This window comes from Barbus barbus (genome assembly GCF_936440315.1).
Source record: "Barbus barbus genome assembly, chromosome: 13".
Classification (NCBI taxonomy): domain Eukaryota; kingdom Metazoa; phylum Chordata; class Actinopteri; order Cypriniformes; family Cyprinidae; genus Barbus; species Barbus barbus.
Window position 1 is genome coordinate 31159705 of NC_136741.1, and position 20880 is coordinate 31180584.

General features: G+C 35.6%; 1 protein-coding gene across 7 annotated transcripts in view; it reads right to left on the reverse strand.

Moving 5' to 3' along the window:
* Window positions 1-20880, reverse strand: part of LOC306878748 (TOX high mobility group box family member 2-like) — a 129161-nt gene that overhangs the window by 48365 nt on the left and 59916 nt on the right. For all 7 annotated transcript variants that reach the window (XM_079431259.1, XM_079431257.1, XM_079431255.1 and 4 more), the window contains one exon: window positions 13224-13283. In XM_079431259.1, coding sequence (XP_079287385.1) covers window positions 13224-13283 — 60 coding nt within the window. The remainder of the gene's footprint in view (window positions 1-13223; window positions 13284-20880) is intronic.

Genomic DNA, 20880 nt, shown 5'->3' on the forward strand with positions numbered 1-20880 from the left:
CCAAAATACTATGTAAATATCATCTTACACATCCAAAATACCACGTTAATGCCATGTTATGTCCAAAATGTCATTGTAGTACCATTTAAATGTCCAAATACTACAGTAATACTATGGTACACATCTAAAATACTATGGTAATGCCACTGTATATGTCTAAAATACCACAGCAATACCACACTACACATCAAACATACCATGGTAATACCAAGGCATACATGTCTAAAAGGTAATACATCTAAAATACCATGGTAAATGTATAAACTATCATAGAAATACCATGGTGCACATTAAAAATACCATGGTAAATATCCAAACTACCACATGGTGTAAGCCAAAAATAACACTGTAATACCATGGTACACAAAAATACCATGTTAATACCATTATGGTAAATGCCCAAACTACCACGTTAATACCATACTATACTTGGAATATGTCCAAAATAAAAACAATGGTACAATGGTAAGACAAAGGTACACATAAAAAAAATTATAATAAAAAAAAAAAAAAATTCTAGAAAATAAACAAACAAACACGGGAATACCATTGTACATGTTCAAAATACTACGGTATACCATGGTACAGGTCAAAAATACCATGGTAATACCATGCTATACATGGTATATGTCCGAAATGCCACCATTACACCATGGTATACCTTCAAAATACCCCAGTAATACCATGGTATATGTCCAAATTACTCCCATAATACCGTGGTACACACAAATTCCATGGTAATACCAATATACATGTTCAAAACTACATGGTACATGTCTGAAAGAGTAGTACCATGGTAAATGCCCAAAACACCACAGTAATACCATGGTACATGCCAGAAATAGGGAATCCCATGATATACCTATCTAAAATACCACCATAATACCACGGTATATGTCCAAAATCTCACATTAATAACATGGTACAGGTCAAAACTACCATGGTAGTACCATGCTATACATGGTATATGTCCAAAATAATACAGTAATACTATAGTATAGTACTTGCGAAAAACACCATAGTAATACCATGGCACACTCTTCCAAAATACCAGGATAGTTCAACTGTACTTTCTGGAACTTTTTTTGTAAGTCAATCACATTCATACACTTCAAAAAGTAGGCTACCACATGGCACTACCATGGTGCTTCAGACTTGGTAGATTTCTGTAAGGAACATCGGCGCGAGCAGATGTAGGATTGTGAATGTGGAATATGCTGTAATGTGTTGAGATCTGAAGCTGAGCTCCAATGAAACTCCATTAGCTGCAGCTCCATTCACCGCCGTCTGACTCATCACACATCTCCTGCGCATGAAAGGCCACGTTCATCAAATCCATCCACGTCATGCTGATTTTAAGGATAAATGCTAACAATGGATTCAGTGAGTGTTTTGTGGGGAAACCAGGAAGGGACAGGACGTTTGTCAAAAGTAGCAGAACGTCCTTGATGATAAAATGTAAATCTCAAGGTTGTGTCATGTCGAATGGTTCAGAAAAATACATAATTCATCCACCTCACTTCAGGACGTGATTATATGTATTACACATTTAGAAGCTGCTCTTCAAAGCTTCATCGCAAAGCAGTTGGTAATAAGACAAATGTTTTTTTTTCTCCTCTTTGTTTGCCTCTTTTTCCATTTTGCTGCTCCTCCTCAATCTCTCCGTCCAATTTTCAAGGATATTAGAACTCAATTTGGATGCAAGATGGCGTTTGCATTGAGTTTGAGGGTTTCAATTTGTAGCTTTCATTAACTGAAGAGGGGACGCCACTTCGAAACGAACGCTATCAAATTCCAGGGAATATTTACGACGTGCCGCTCGAAACATTTGGTAGTGGTTTGTCTCAGAGGCCGCTGGAAAGTCGACTCACATTTGTGCATGTGATCGTATGCAAACGTGCACAAACCCAACGCCTTCTGTTTTCATAAACAGATGAACGGCTAGTTTGTGTAAATGATGGAATAATGAAAAGAGAAGAGAGTTTTTCTCCTGTTGGGAAGGCGTCCAACTCTCTCTGGCATCAATTTAAAGCCATTGTACGCTGTTGGGCTGATTAGAAATCCAACCATATGAGCGCGCAAGCTTCAGTCTTAACACAACAGATGCCATTCAGACATAAATCTATTTCGATCTGGCTTATTAAGACCATTATTTCCACAACTACAGATTAACATGTTCTCAAGCATATCTGCATGTGCAAAACTCAACGGCACAATGCTGTAGTTTATCTAGTTCCTCCTGTGTTTTTTTTTCACTGGTTTTCTTGTCCAGCAGGTGAAAATCATGCATCTGATGGCTTGAAATGCATGCATAAAAGTGATGCATTTAAGCCGGAGTATACATAGTCGAAAGAAGCCAACTTCTCTCCTGATGACAGTGATAGAGTGCATTGAATGTTATATTCATTTTCGCATTTATTAAAACTAAAATAAGCTGCACAGCCTCACCTGTTACGTAAAATAATATTTCTGAATTAGTAAAATGTCTGGGAGGAATACTTACTCAAGTGCAAATAATAAAACTCTGAAAGTTTCTTGTTTGGCGAAGCAAATGTAATGTGCTCGTGTGTTTAAAAGCATAATGACAGATTTTTCTAATAAGCATTTTTCTATAGACCTCCAGCGACATGCGGTGATGGATGCCTGAACGATCTAACCTAAAACACATCCCCCACAAACCCGCAGAACGATAGACAAAGAAAGACATTTATCTGATTCCCATTCACTCTGTCTGTGTGTGTGTGTGTGTGTGTGTGTGTGTGTGTGTGGATGGGTGGGTTTATCAAAGACAATGTTTTTGGAGCATCATCTGTTTTTATTTGGCTGACGGACAGCAGCACCATCATAAATTACCCGAAGACCAGACACAGAGAGAAAGAGCGTGTGTGTGTGTGTGTGTGTATCTCTGTGTGTGTGTGTGTGTGTGTGTGTGTGGACACAATCGTTCCCAGAAGTGAGATAAAATTACAAAATCTCTTTTTGGGGACGTAGGTAAAGGTGAAAACCATTCATAACTGAAACAAATATTGAGTCAATATATACAAATGTATGCATTACCAATTCTAAAAATGCAAAATGATCTTTAAGGATTTAAGCTTAAACTTGCAATAGTTCATAGTGTTTGCCAAGTCAAGTATGCTAAAACAAATAAGTGAATAAATAAATAAATTCTATCTGGACATTTTTCACTTGAAACAGGAAGAAACTGCCCTAGTGAATTAATAATGAATTAATACATATAAATGCATGCAATTTTTATTCTAAAAATGCTAAATGTTCTTTAAGGCTTAAGCTTGTTACAGTTAGCAGTGTTTGTTTAGTCAAGTATCCCAAACAATCATCTATCTAGACAGTTTTCTCTAGAGACAGGAATAAATCACCCTAGTAACTAATGAATTATTCATGAATTAATAAATAAAAATGCAAAATGTACTTTAAGGGTTTTGGGATTAACTTGTGGTTAAGGGTTTAGTTTTAGTTCAGCTTGTATTAGTAGTGTTTGCCAAGTCAAGTATTGCAAAAAACATCACACTTGAGACAGGAAGAAAGCACCCTAATGAATTAATAAATATAAATGCATGCATTTCTAATTCTAATAATAGAATAAGCTTGTAATAGTTAGCCGTGTTTGCCAAGTCTTTTCACTTGAGACAGAAACCAATTGTGAATTAATAATGAAGCAATTAATATAAATGCATGCTTTACAATTTCTACAAATGATGATGAAATACAAATTTTCTTTAAGATACTGTATCTTAAGTATCCCCCAAAATATACTCTTCTTTCAGTAAGAAACTAGCACCATAGCAACGTCCTGTCAATCATCCAGAGCATCCTAGCAACCAAACAGCAATAGGAAAAACATGTTTTGCATGGTTTGCCTTCAGAAAACTTAAAGATCCAGTCATTACGAGCTTTATTTATATGTCTATATGTGCTCATTTAGACAGGCAAGTATAAAGAAGCACCTTTTCCAACAGTGGTTTGGATTATGGGCGTCTGCAGCGAGAGATAATTAATAAATATCCGGCTAAATGAAACCTAATTGCAACAGTCACACACACACAGTCTTATTCACCCATAAATAAAGTGAATGTGCAGCCTACATACCATCTGCTCCAGTCTACATTATTCTGAGAGCATGTGGACGAGACGAAACATTTAACCTTCAATGTGTTCACTCAAACACCATATGCTCAAGCGCCAATTTACAGTCTGAAATATCCAGAAATCTTTACATTATCATCAGCCCAGTTCGACCCAGTCGATTTTCTACAGTTCAATAGCACTTGAAGGAAACGTCTGGTAAAAAAAAGAAGAAAAAAAAACACTTTTTCTTTTGTACCTCACTGTCGGCATCTTCCATACGCGTATGCATGAACACACACACCGTTCTCAACAATATCATATCAGTCTACAGCCGATGGAGGAGTCATGTTACAGAATTGGGAATCATAGTGGGGAAAATAAAAATACTGCATAGACTTTTGGTTCTCTTAAAAGTTCTGTAACATCTTACGTGGTGCTGTCATGACGATTTGCATGTCTTATTTTCTTTCAGATGTGCATGTGGAAATGTGCAATTTGCATGCTATGTGTGACAAATGCAGACATTTTTGCATATACAATTTATTTCAGATTTTCAGATTGTTGTTATTCTTATAGTTAATATTGTTATGCTGAAATTATTTGAAAGCAAGTTGTGACTTCAACTATTTAATTTACTGTAATATTAAAAAAATAATAATTTTTCATTTGAATTGTGCACATTAAGACTAATAAGACTAAGAAAATACACTTCAAAAATGTGGGTCTTTTTTTAGAGAAATTAATATTTTTATTCTGCAAGTTGATCAAAAGTGAGAATAAAAACGTTACAAAATATTTATATTTCAATAAACGTGGGCATGTATGGCTGCCAGTGGAACTGGTTCTCTTGTATTTATTGATGATGTGACTGCTGACAAAAGCAGCAGTATGAATTCTGAAGTGTTTCGGGCAATATTATCTGCTCATATTCAGCCAAATGCTTCAGAACTCACTGGACGGCGCTTCACAGTGCAGATGGACAATGACCCAAAGCATACTGCAAAAGCAACCAAAGAGTTTTTGAAGGGAAAGAAGTGGACTGTTATGTAATGGCCAAGTCAATCACCTGACCTGAATCCGATTGAGCATGCATTTCACTTGCTGAAGACAAAACTGAAGGGAAAATGCCCCAAGAACAAGCAGGAACTGAAGACGGTTGCAGTAGAGGCCTGGCAGAGCATCACCAGGGATGAAACCCAGCGTTTGGTGATGTCAATGCGTTCCAGACTTCAGGCTGTAATTGACTGCAAAGGATTTGCAACCAAGTATTAAAAAGTGAAAGTTTGATTTATGATTATTATTCTGTCCCATTACTTTTGGTCCCTTAACAAGTGGGAGGCACATATGCAAACTGTTGTAATTCCTACACCGTTCACCTGATTTGGATGTAAATACCCTCAAATTAAAGCTGACAGTCTGCAGTTAAAGCACATCTTGTTTAATTTGAAATCCATTGTGGTGGTGTATAGATCCAAAAATGTTAGAATTGTGTCGATGTCCCAATATTTATTGACCTGACTGTATATACACATATATATATATATATATATATGTTCATTCTGTGTCTTTCATAAAACAGCTATAAATAGTAAGATGATTCAATCAACAAGAAAAGGGGAATGACACAGTCTCGCTCTGTCATTGCACTCCATTTGAGCATTATGAGAATTCTGGGAAATATGAGGTCATTATTACTGCACACTGGACTGGAAGAGAAACGCAACGTGAATGTTAGAGACAGAACGAGAGCGGAGGGGAATCAAACTAACGATGAACACTCAGGTCACAGAGACAGACATGAGACGAAGCTGCTGCGTGGCGTGACATCAGCCAGATATTCACAGCAAATGCCACTGAAATACAGACCTGACGTGTTTTTATGAGTCTTACAGCACATAAGTTCATATGACGTGTGATCGCTGCAGAAATTGGGTTCATGAAGAGTTTACAAGGGATCGTTAATTACTAATCAAATCGAAAAAGACATTCCAGCTATTTTGCTAAATCTACTAAACTGACCTCCTAGTATGAGTTATTGTTAATATATTTAGAATTTTATTTTTATATTTTATGTTTTCATTTGAAATCTTCTTAAGGATCATTTGACACTAAAGACTGGAGTAATGATGCTGAAAATTAAGCTTTGCTTCACAATAATAAATTAAATTTTAACGTGTTACAATAGAATACTGTTATTTTAATTTGCAATTATATTTCACAATTTTACTGCTTTTACTGTATTTTTGTAAAAGGGTTCATAAGGGATTGTTAAATGCTAATCAAATCAAATACTACTACAGCTATTGTTAATATTTAGAATTTCAGATTTTCTGTTTTCATTTTAATTTTAGTTTTAGTTTAAGTTTCAGTAATTTTGTTGTATTTTTGTTTTTAGTTTTGTCTTATTATTTTTTATTTTATTTTATTAGTTTATTATTACATTTGAGATTTTATTATTATTTATTTATTTATTTAACAATCTAAAAAAATATATATATATTGGCTTGGCAACTAGCTGAAATAAAATAAGTTATTTTAGTTAATTTTTTATTTATTTAAAAAAATAAAAATGGTTTTAATTAACGATAATAACCAGTCTTAAGAAAACATATATACGTTTCAATCTGATGCCTGTTCGAAAAGATAAGTAGCAACAATATGCTCCCTTCTAAGACACCTTATATTAGTCAGCAACACATGTATACAACAACAACAAAACATGCATGCACAATTTTGATGATATGAATATGATATATAAAAATATTCCATTGAACACTGAAAGTCTCAATAAAAATGGATACGTTTAAAAATCTAATAATGAATAGATTTTTACCCAAGCAGCTAGTATGCTGCTTAGAGAGTATGTAGCCAGCAGGTTTGCACACTATTGTTATTTTTATAGCGCTTTTAACAATACAAATTGTATTGTTATACTGTAGATATCTTACAAACACATTATCTTATAAATATCACACACTGGTGTGAATCATCACAATCTGCATTCAGCATCAATATGAAACTTTGTTTTTACTAAATTCAGGCCTGATCAAACAGTGAAAGCTCATTGTACTGAGACTTGCATGTTATGCACAGAAAAAAAAAAACCCCACTGATAAATGAGTTTAGCATTCTACAATATACAGTATGCAGTGACACAGACCTACACAATATCAACACAATATACATGAAAACTCATCACAGCCTCCTTCTCCTGTCAGTTTTGCTCATGCATGCAGACAGACAGCATCACGACACTCAAAACAACATTACTTTCATTTTTTTTATTTATTTAATGTGCTGATATGCTCATCAAAGCTCAACTGTTGAGTGTTTACGGTTTTATCTGCCATCTCAACCACATTTCAGGTCAAGTCAGCAGTCTCACATACAAACGTCACTTCAACAATGTCTTTTTACACAAACAAAATGTTTCTCAGTTCTCAGTAACGTCATCACATGATTGAAGCCTGCCAAACTTTTGTACTGTATTTATTTATGCTGATCTAAAATCTTCAGATAACAACATAATGCTTTTCTCACAAGTCATTTCATTTTGTTTAATAGCATTCTGTGCTATGACATTAATGGCATATAAATAAAAAAATGCAATGAAAAGACTAAGATCTGTGAGGTTTCATGAAATCCTTGAGGTTGCAAAGGATGTTTTCGTTTTGCACAGGGAACAGTGATGATTCCTTGAGCAGCTTGAGTTTGTTCTGTGTCTTATATGACATGATATAATGATACAACTAAATGAATATACAAAAACTTAGCAGCAGAGAAGCACACAAGATATGAGCAGCTGAGGAAATGTTTATCTGTCTGCTTTAAAGACGAGCAATGCTGCGGGAGGTGATACGCTTTTACTGTATATACACATGATATCAAGGATTCTTAAAGTCATATAAAAGACTATAAACTACAGCTAACATAAACGACTTGAATAAACACTCGGCTGCATTTGTTAACAGTTCAGTGTCAGTGAAATATTCCAAGCAGCCAAAGACTGATGGGGAGAATCTCATTAAAACACCCGGCCAGCTCATGATTCAGCCCCAAAATCAGAAGAAAGAAACAAGAAATCGCATTTCGCATAAAGAAAAGACTTAGACTTTTTGCATCATAATGTTATTTCCATGATAACTGAACACATTTTCTCCTGACATTATCATTATTGAAATGCATCCAGATGTTACTTTTGAGTAAATGATGCCCCTGATGCTCTGCGGTGAATCTCATTAGATTTCTTTTTTATTTAAATCAGCATAAATTGCATGCTTGCAAAATGCATTGTCCTTTAAAATATAAAAGCATTACAACAAATATTACCACAATGCATGCAACTAGTGGATTAAGACTCAAAAATGGGTTGGTGTTCTGTTCTGATGCATAAAAAAAGCCAAATGCAAATAATAAAATGCAACTAATATTGCATTTCACTAATGAGAGTTTGAGGGTAAATGTCCATAATTGTCATGAAAATAATGGCAAGCAATGCAAAAAAATCCTAATGATCCAAAACCAGGCTTCATTGTCTTTATGCAAAATCTAAATTGCATGGTGAAATGTGAGGCGCACATGTTTGGGTTTAATGAGATTCAGCCGGTGATCATCAGAGACATTCAGGCCGGTTTGTGAGAGAATGTGAGTTTTGCTGTGGCATCAAATCTGGCCGTCCAGCGAACTCTCACAGCTTTTGTTTTCTGACGGACTCTCTGCTTGCTCAGCAATCGACTATAGAAATATTTTGGCAGGCTCGCGCTTTGTTTTCATTTGACAAAAGATGTGTGATGGTAGAGGGGCGAGGGGCGAGGGGGCAGGGCGACGGGCCGGCGCTCGCTCCCTCACTTTCTTTTCAATCTAAACAGCAGGAGGAAGTTGTAAATCATAGTAATGTACTCAGCCGTAATTCGGACCAGCAGGGAGAGCAGCGCGCACACACACACACACACACACACACAACATAAGGCGCGAGTTTACAGTCGGCACAAAGACGCTTTAATCAGTGAAAACGAGCCAATGACACCAGATCCCCAATCACAGCCAGTCACAGAAAACACACTTATCACTCATCCTTTCTCTATATAGATAACTTTCACATGCTTCTTCTTCTTCTGCTGTTTGATCATCTTTTGACAGAAAATATTTACCTTTTTTTTTTTTTTTTTTAGCATCTTACAAGCCTTAGTAAAGGTTTCGGAACTTGCTTTGTGAACAAAAATGAAAGAAAAAAAAAATGGTCACACTTGTACTCGTCATGGTCGAAAATGGCTGCATTGGAAATGAATGGGAAGCAAGTTTCATCTAGTGGAAACATTTAGTATTGCACCCAAATAAAATCATACTAAAAGCTAATTTTTTGCAATATCATCTCCAAATCTGGAACACAACTTGTTTAGATTTATTTGATTTTCACATAGCTTTAGAGTAAATTATATATATATATATATATATATATATATATATATATATATATATATATATATATATATATATATATATACTCTAACTCTCTCTCTCTCTCTCTATATATATATATAATATTTATAACTCTATATAACTCTAGCACGCTCTACTCTAATTATATTCTTAAAAAAAAAACCTTGTCCCTTTTAGACTTGCACTCTATTAATTTACTGCTTGTTTTCTTAAAAAAAACAACAAAAAACTAACACTAGCTTTTCTAATCTTTTTGTATTCTATCTGTTTTCTTTTTATTTATTATATAATAAAACAATTTAAAAAACTTGCTACGTGTACTGCGTTAAGCTAACTGAGACTTGTTATAGCACTTGAATATCATTGCTCTTTTGCTGGTTTTGATTGCTTCTAATGCAGGGCCGGCGCCAAGGGGGGGGGGGCACTCGTGGGCCGTGCCCCCCCCCCCCCACTTTCCATCCTCTCCCCTCCTTGCTGAACGCCATAGATTTTGAAAGTGAAAGTACCGATAAAACAGCGCACATAAGAAAGCGATTGCACGCTTTAGCGAGAGTCAGCAACTGCACGCGAACACAGATTGCACGCTCTCTCTCTCTATATATATAAGTTTAAATAGTATCTTTGTGAATTTTTCATAATTATACATTTCTATAACTTTTTTTTTAGATTGACTTTTTAGATTGATTGACTTTTTTCACTTCAGCAAATAATCTGCTAAGTGTCTTCTTTAAAAAAGACCAAACTTAACCCTGTGCCCCCAGTGTTCGAACTATTCCGCGCCCCCACACCTTGATGCTCATGACAAGAATAGCATATATAGTTATCTTTATTGCAGTGAATTAAATCGCCGTCATGCATAAATGATATTTTTGCAATTTTACACTTAATAATCCACGATGATCACATTACACAAAACTGAATTTGCACACTGTCAATATATTTTGAGACCCCCCAGAATTTCTCAAATCACGATTTTAGGGGAGCCCATGTCTTATTAAGGGGAGCCGAGCTCCCCCGTAGTTCGCACCCTGTGTGCCCCAAAGCATTCCTGTGTCCCTCCTCATTAATCCTAGAATCAATCCTTATCTGAATCTTGGCCCTGACAGCTGAGTTTTGGATCAGTGCATGTAAACTTTCTCAGTTCTGGATTCCTTGTCTTGACGAAGCCCTCGTCACCCTTCAGCAGCAGAATCTCTCTCTTCTGATGTCTCAGATCCGCAGCCAAACGCTCCTCTGGAAGAGCTTCCTCTGTCTTTCCTCTCACATGCTCGCGTTCTCTAATCACAGGCCTACTTGGCATCCAAAGCTCCGGGAAGCAATCAATAAAACCTTGTTACTCTAATTGTGAGATTATAATCTTGACCGCGACATCTTCTGCATACTCAAACGCCGAGTCCATTAGAGACGTTTCCCAGCTACTTTCTTCAGCCAAGAATGCAAATGCAAAGACTAACATTTACGCTGCGCTATCACATCCAGATGAACTTCAGCTGATAAAGGAGTAAATTGACACAGTGGTGGAGGATGACTTAGCATGCTAATCAGACACTGTGTTTGCAGAATGAGATCACGCTCAAAGCCATAGTTTACACAAAGCCAGAAAATCTGTCCTTATTTACTCTCATATTTACCCTCATGTCATTCCAAACCAGTATGCTGTTATAATTCATACAAAATTGTACATATTGTGTACTGTGTATATATATATACCCAATTAAACATCCTCTGCAGATGCATTTATTTGCATTTATTTACTGCATTTATTTAATATACAGTAAAACTGTTAATTGTAATAATTTTTTACAATTTTAAATACCTGTGAATATCTATGTGAATAAAATGTAATTTATTTCTGTGATCTGCAGCTGTATTTTCAGCATCATTACTCCAGTCTTCAGAGTCACATGATCCTTCAGAAATCATTCTAATATACTGATTTGCTGCTCAAGAAACATTTCTGATCATTATCAATGTTGAAAACAGTTATAATTTTGAGGAAACAGTGATTCATTTATTTTCCAGGATTCACAGATGAATAGAAAGTTCAAAAGAACAGCATTTATTTGAAATCGAATCTTTTGTAACATTATAAATGTCTTTACTGTCACTTTTAATCAATTTAATGCAGCCTTGATGAATAAAAGTATTGATTTCATAAAAGAATTGAGCATTTTAAAATATATCAGCATACATAAATAAACAGAGAGAAATGTGATGTTTAGGTGAAATATTCCAATACTCTTGCATTGGAATTGGCCGTGAGGAAGTGATGGAAATTCACCAAAACGCCACACAGATGGAAGCAGCATTGATGTTTTTCTCTGTAATCAATTCTCTGGCTATATCTGTCTGTCTCTCTCATTCTCAGCTCCATTCAGCTTCTTCTCTCTCTCTCTCTCTCTCTCTCTCTCTCGTTGGGCTGCTATCGATCGCCCGAGTCGGCTGGAGGTCAACCCTCGGCGGACTCCAGACTCTTTTGTTGGCGGCGGTTACCGTGGCGATCCTCCGTGACCCTGAACACACAGAGGGCTCGTTAGGGGCCAAGCGGAGACGATCTCTCCCCTACAATCAGACAAGGCCAAAGATCACAAGAGGACAGCGCGGTCGACATGAATGTGAAGACTCCTGGGAAGGACGCGGTACCTGATCTGAGACTAAACGAGTGTGTGATGGACCGCGATCAGACCCGTTTCCATGGCATTCATCTTCAATGGAAGCTTTTCAAATGGAATCTGTTTCAAAGTAACAGCGAATGAAAAAAGATCAAACAGCCGGAATGTCCAGCCTCTCCTACATGTACAGCGCGCTCATGTTGAATTATGAATTATAATGTCAGATTAATGAACAAAACCTGATCATTATGTTGTAAAGAGCAACTTAAGCTTCAGCGGAAGAAGAACATCTGACTGTCTGTACAGAGAGTCACATGATCAATCACACTCATTTATTTACATTTAATTGATTAGTCGCATTGGAATATGCAGAATCGTTTAATATTTATATGCTTAGGCTATACAATCTTACAATGTTAATATTTCTATAATAGTTATATATTTATAAAAATGTTACTTATAAAACCTTAGTATTTATATTTCTGTAATATGGATATTTCACAAAATCCTAAAACGTTTTTGCTTACGTTTGATTAGTTACATAGCAGAAAGACATTCTCAGCTAGTTGGGATTGTTTGTCTGGCTTTGGTCAGTCGCTGTGTGTGTATGAGTGTGTGTGTGTGTGTGTGTGTGTAACATTACAGTGTTAAAACCAGTCTGAACGGCCTGAACCTGGTCAAGCGGAGGAGATACGCAGACAGATGTCAAATACGAGTCTCAGAGTAAACCAACCAAGACAAAAGGAGCAAGAGAGTGAGAGTACAGAACGTTTTTCAGATCTTCTTCTAGTTTCATCCACCATAAGAACTATGACTGAATGATATATTGAATATATGCACAATACATTCATGATTTAGCCATTAATATTCACGTCATTAGACTAGCTTGACGATTGCTCCTCGTCTCATAAGAAAGTCCAGCTCATGCATTTCAGAAAGACGTTGAGCTCTAAGCCACATAAAAATCCAAAATACGACTAAACCAAAAGCCATTTCCATGTTATTTCATTGGAAACACTGGAAAAGATTCAAACACAGAAATAAGGATGAACGAAACGCTGTAAACCCAAGTTTGAATCTTACCTGACTCGGGGAGAGGAACTCTTGGTTGTTCTCACTCATGTACATGTTGTCACCATCAAACTGTGGACAGATGGAGAGAAGAAGATTAAAGTTTGATTGGTCAGACAGCCGAGATAAAGGAACATGATTTGCATATCAGACAGAACATGGAAAAAAGGGAAAGAACAAGTCCATCAAAAGCGTCAGAGAGAATGAGAAAGAGACTGTGGATCTGCTACAAACCCTAGTGTGCAGCCTATCTAGACAGCATCTTAGGGCACGTTCTTCTTCTTCTGGTTTAATTCTAAAGCAGCACTGCATGCATTGCAACATTTCTACTGAATACTGAAATGTTTTGATTCTAGATCGAAGCGTTAATGTGAACACTACCTTCATATGAAAGCAAAATATCAGCCATCATAAGGTGTTTGCTAAAACCACAGAAATCAATATGACTTCACAAACTCAAAAGACGCTTCAGAAAAGTGGACAGTAGGATTAGAATATCAGTACAATATCAATTTCATAAAATATTAAAAAAACGAATGCATTTTCAACTAAAATCCAACTTTTATACTGAATACTGAATAATGTTTTAACTTTAAACTGGAGCTTAAATATGAATGCCGCCTTTATAGGAAGGCAAAGGCCATCATATTGGTTTTTGACCATGTAAACATTAATAATGCTGTTTTGGGCCCTTATCGACCATCATCAGTTGTCAGCTTTCACATAATAAAATCTTATATAAATTAGTTTAAAAAATGGTAACATCTAAATTAACTCGCTTTATTCAAATACGAATTATATAATTAATAATTATAATATTTTTTTATGTGTTAAAATGGCTCTTTATGCTAACAATTGCAAGTCATCACTTTTTTACAGTGCATTTATAGTATATATTTATACTAATATGCACTTAAATTATTTATATTTCTCAAAATATTTATATTTCTTGCAGAATCTGTTTTGAATGAATTTAACTGCATTTATAATCAAATTAATAATGCATTGCAAAATTGCATCACATAAAAGATCACATTGTCATATTAGCAAAAGTCAAACATATGCCGATGTTTCATTGGCAAACAACGTTTGCTACTGACAGATTGAACAGGTCAAAACGAGACAGAAAACACATTCTGGGTCTGAAATGATGGAGCGGTGCGAAAGGAAGGATATGACAGCTCGAAAGAGAGAATTTGAAAAGCGACCACAATTGCCCTGCAGCGCGTGTCCTCGGACTGAAAGGTTGAGCACAAACACGTCGCTCCTGCCTCCATGATTCTGAGCTAAATTACTCATAACTTCAGCTTTAAATGCAAGAGCAGGACGAGCGCAGCCACCAAACACTGTCAGAACTGCACAGAGCATCTCTCTTATGAGCTCTGACAGCTGTCAAATATTAGAAAACAGACAGACACATACAGTTGCAAACAATTTATTAACAAATCCTGACGTACAATATAAAAACACATCATCAAACGGCTAATCTGAGGAGTGCAGAGGAAGCTTTCCTTATTATGACTGAAGACATAAAGGACTCAATTAACTTGCTAATCGTTTCTTTATAGTTATGTCTTAATTGCTTCATAATCACTCATCAGACAAAACCTTATTGGAAACAACCAAGCAACAGTCATATTTACACAACAAATATCAGACAAACAAGCCAAAACAAACAGGAGGTGCGTCAGTGCGGTGTTTGCTAAAACCACAGAAATCAATACGATACTAGAAACTCAACAAACACTCAGAAAAGCAGATAGTATATAATGCACAAAATATCGGTTAACATACAGTATCGGTTTCATTAAATCTTTGCATTTGTATTTATTTTTATAATATTATTACATGTATTTTAGATTTTTATACATATTATAGTTTTATATTATTTATTAAAAATTATTTTAGATTTTATCTTATATTTCTATTTGTATTTTTTTATTTATAAAAAGTTCCAAAAATTCATATAAAGATTGGAGATTTAATGCATAAGCTGCATTTATGAGAAGACTAAACATTGACTATCATATTGATTTATACATTATTCATTGTGGCGATTATATTGGTTATGGGCCATCATAGAGATATTGATCATATCAGTTATCAGCTTTAACAATCTTCATATCAGCATCAATGCAAAATGCAACCAAAATGCATACTGGTGCATCCCTAGTAGATGACATTTAACTTTATGACTGTGTTTTGAGGGAAAGTTCACAACATCTCACATGCATTTAGAGTAACGCCTGCTGTACATCCCCGATATATGGATCAGAACATGTGCAGCGAACCACACACACACACACACACACACACACACACACACACACACACAACATGCACAGAGTGAGAATGAGAGACTTTCTCTTTCTGTGCACCCTCATCTGTCTCTCTCTCTCTCCTCTCAGAGAAATGTGATATTATACTGGTGTATAATGACAAAGCCACCAAACAGCTGATGGGGGTCGTAGAGCATTTCCAATGTGAACACCTCCCTCCCCCACACGCATATTATATGGATACGAGTGTGTGTGTGTGTGTGAGAGAGCTAAACAGTCATCATGCATTTATATATTCCATACTGCAAACTACAGCATCAATAATACAGTATTACAGCATTTCATTGCACACACACACACATACACACACACACACTAAAGGAAGCGCTGATAGTTTTGTTGATCATCTTCTTCTAGAAACGCACCAGCATATTTGACCCCCCCCCCCCCCCCCCCCCCCCTCTAATTAAGATGCAAATATATCCAAACGCATTATAGACATCTTCACAAATTGCACCCTTTCACTGTGTGTGTGTGTGTTTGTGAGAGAGTGTGTGGGGGTGGTGTGAAGTTCTAATGGAAGATTAAAAGATTTTCCCCCTTATCTGCAGATTTTATTACATTCAGACACGTGTGCACAGAAATATACAGAATATGGCATTTAAACATTTGGGGTCAGTATGATATATTTTAAAGAAATAAATACTTTAATTTACATTTATTCATTTAGCTGACGCTTTTATCCAAAGTGACTTACAATTGCTATATATGTCAGAGGTCGCACGCCTCTGGAGCAACTAGGGGTTAAGTGTCTTGCTCAGGGACACATTGGTGTCTCACAGCGGATTCGAACCCGGGTCTCTCACACCAAAGGCATGTGTCTTACCCACTGCGCCATCACCACCCCACAATTTGACAAGGATGCATTAAATGTGACAGTAAAGACAATTCAAATGTAACAAAATATTTATATTTCAAATAAATGCTGTTCTTTTGAACTTTCTATTAATCTGTGAATCCTGAAAAATAAAATGTCTGACGATTTCCACAACAATATTGGGCAGCACAACTGTTTTCAACATATATATATATATATATAATAATCAGAAATGTTTGTTGAGCAGTAAATCAGTATATTAGAATGATTTCTGAAGATCATGTGACACTGAAGACTGGAGTAATGATGCTGAAAATTCAGCTGCAGATCACAGAAATACAGTAAATTACATTTTAACAGATATTCACACAGAAAACAGTTATTTTAAATTGTAAAATATTTTACAGTTTTACTGTATTTGTACTGTATATACTGTATTTTCGATCAAATAAATGCAGCTTTGGTGAGAATGAAAACATGTTAATTTCAGTTTTCCACACAAGCTTACTACAGTAACAACAGTTTCTACTAAAATAAAGATGAATGTTTTATCACTCAGTAGTTGCTCTTTAATTGCTCAAAAGACTTATTTGAGATTTTCTGATTGCAGATGCTGGTATCTGTCATGATAGAGTGTGTTAATGTGTGTGTGTGTGTGTGTGTGTGTATCCTGATGCAAGAGTCTATACAGCCTTTCACAGACGATCATTAACTCTATTAATACAGCTCATATTATATCACACCTTTCCGTTCAAGGCCAGTTTCTTTAGAAAGAGCCATGACTACAAACACCTTGTGTGAGCATACAGTTAAAAACATACTGAGATTCAATAAAACATTCATTGTCTCTTGATAATATCTCCCTGCATAAAGACAGATGCTTTAATAACCTTTTCATGTGGCTTCTATTAAAACAGCCCTCAAATGACCTGTGTCTGTACGTTTCATCGTCAGCGTTTCCATACTGCACACTTAGTATGTACTAACTTTTAAACAGCATGTTAGAATAGTATGCATTATGCACGATAAACAATGCAAAAATTAGTATGCTTTATTCTCATCATACGACCATTTTCACACAGCGATTATGATTGATTTCACATCTGCAAACGAAAGGTCAAGCACATTGCATGTGGTTTACAGTTCTGATGCATATTGCACATTTTGAAAAATGTCATCCAATGCATGCAGAAAGATGTGCACAGTATACATACTACAGGACAAGTATGACTAGCTCTGTCCTCACGCCCTCCACCTCCTCTCTCTCTCTCTCTCTCTTTCTCTCTCGGCACGTCTGCCACGCCAGGCTTTTCTATTACCCGTCTAATTGCACATTCCACAGTGACAAGAGCTCATTAGTGCTTAATTACACACATGTTATTTAGTACAAACATCTCCATTTGTGCCCTTTTTGCCGTGTAATTGTTCTGCGGGGACGGCCGTTGAGATGAAGGGCGCATCGCAGAGATTCGTGCTGCGTACGGAAAGATGGAAGTAGGTCATGTGCCGTAGCAATAAACAAGGAACGCTGCAATAAAATAATATAGTCACACACACACACACACACACACACACTAACGCACGCATGCCGAAGCCAGTAATATCCAAAGCTCATGTAATATTTACAGTGCACTAATAGAAAGATGGCAGAGAGAAGCACACTCTTTTGCATCTGAATTTAAGAAAGCTGCAGACTACATTAAAACTGCTGGGTTTTGTAGGTCCGTGTGTGTTTGCACCATAGAAATCTGACTATAAGTTTATCGTGAATACTATACAGTATAGTGGATGCAAACGTCTGAGAGGACACGGAAAATATTAGCTTTTTTTCATTTAAACCTGGAAATAAATCCTAAACGTTTTAGAATATTGAGAAGTATAAATATAATAGAAATATTAATATTGTAAGGTTGTATAATATACGCATATTAAATATTAAAAGATTCTGCATTATTTTTGTGTCACTAATAAATGTAAGTAAATTGGCTCGTTTAAACTTAGAAATAAACAGATTTAGGATTTTGAACATATTTATATATTATAGAAATATAAATAGTGTAAAATTTTATCAGTATAAATATATACTATAAATGATAAATATTTAATATTAAAATATTCTGCATTATTTCTATGTGATTAATCAAATGCAAGTAAATTAGTTATTTTAAAGCTAAGAAATAAACCGATTTTGGATTCTGAAAATATATAATATTTTATAAATATAAACACTGTACATTTTTATAGTTATGAATATATACTTTAAATTGTAAATATTAAATATGAAATATTCTGCACTATTTATGTGTGATTAATCAAACGTAAGTGATTTTATATAAATCTAGAAATAAATAGGATTTAGAAAATATGTAAATATTAAAGAAATGTAAGCATTATAAGTATACATTTACCAGATGCTTTTATCCAAAGCGACTTACATTGCATTCAAGTTACAGTTTTTACATTTTATCAGCTCTTGCTTTCCCTGGGAATCGAACCCATGACCTTGGCGTTGCTAGCACCATGCTCTACTAATTGAGCTACAGGAAAGCCTACTATATATATTAAATACTAAAGATTCTACACTATTTCTGTGTGACAAATCAAATGCAGGTAAATTAATTCATTTAAACCTAGAAGTAAAAAAATGTAGGACTTATATATAAATATAAATATCAAATAAATATTGCCATATGTTATAAATATTAAATATTGAAAGATGCTCTTTAGAAAATCATCTCAGATGATGCTGGAGAACATCATCATTAGGTTTTGTTCATGAAGCTCCAGTGTATCTTGAGAGATTTTCAAATGCATTTACAAACTTTTTACTCAGACTGCTGATAGTATAATCTGTAATTAAAAATTAATATTCAAAGGGAAAATGCAAAACGGAAGCATTTTTCACAAGCAGCCTCGAACTTTTGAAACCGACTATATTTTTTACTTTTTAAACATGATGCAAAAAAAGCAATAAGCAATGCAAATAACATGATAAAGGCACTTTAAATGCACCACTATGAGTGGCTTATTGCTTTTACAAAACAGCAGCAACAGTAATATGATAAAAAGTCTAATTAATAGTTAAAATATTAACTAAAAAAGCATTATAGTTGATTAGTCTAATTGTGGCTGTTTACGACTGACAAACTTGTGCATTAATGTAGAATATGCATTAGCACTCAAATGCAGCTCATCCAATCAGATTTAATAAATCATCCTGGATGCTGATTGGTCGATACAGTTAAAACACACACTAGTGACGTGAAACAGCTGTTAGCATGACCTCCGGTGCTTAATTAAACCGCTAAACACATCCCGCTTCCGTGCAATTCAATCCAGTTCACTAGAGTCCAATTCACATGTCAGTTTGCTTTGGTTCTGACCTTCGGTTCAGTCTCAGTTACTGTAATCTGGCAACAAGCAGCACCGTCCAGGCCAACTTGGACCGAACTATTCAAACAATCCAGTTGTTGCCAGAACAGCATCGAGCAGAAGAGCAGCGGTAATGACGGCAGCCAGCGGTGCTCGTCTCCTCTCCGGAGAATGAATAATATTCTGGCAGTGCCGAATCTAATAGGCGCTCTCTCTTAGATATTCAGCTGAGAATGGCACTTATGAAATATTAATATCATACAAAAATATGGCAACTCCAGCGCACTCCATCTCTCAAACTCCAGCGTAATTGACTATGCAAGTCTTTCCAAATCAGGCAGCGAGGAAACAAGAGGGAGAAAGAAAGGAAAAACAGAAAGTAGGAATGTGTCAGCTTTGCGGCAGAGGAAGACGAGCCGCGTCTCACAAATGAGGACGAATTAAACGTACAGACGTGACAAATGGACGACGGATCTGATGATTACACCAAAACACAATCGCACACGCAGCACAACACAATTAAACAGCCGTACCCTGATTGTGTGTCACTAAATTATGATAATTGGACGTGTTTACACATTCAGATAAATTAAAACATTAATAACAAATACTTGAATCATAAATGGACCACGACATAAATGCATTCGAATGAAAAACTCAGTGTTTATTCCTGTCGGACCGTGAAGTGCTAAAACCTCCTCAACCAATTTGTCATGAAAGCAAACTAACACACCGCAAAAAATACATGTATTTCAATGCATTTCACTGCAGATTTGTAAAATATAACACATATCGGGCCACGCCCTCCGTCTTCTCTGATTGGCTAATCATATGCGAGTCTCACAACAAATTCAACTTATTTCAGTCTTATTTAAAGCTCAAGTATCAGAAACACATGTTTTGCTGCCCATTTAAACAGCATCACATCCTACACAAACACACTGACCACAATTCAAGAGCCTTCTTTAAAAAAACACCTTAAAAACTTGTTCAGATACAGGGACTCCTAACAAAAGTACTGCAAAATAAATGAATAAACAATATATTATTTTATTTAATTCTTTCCTAATATTTGATTATTAGTGAGTCAACCAATCATGGATTTTTAGACATATTGTCATATTATATATAATTATAATAT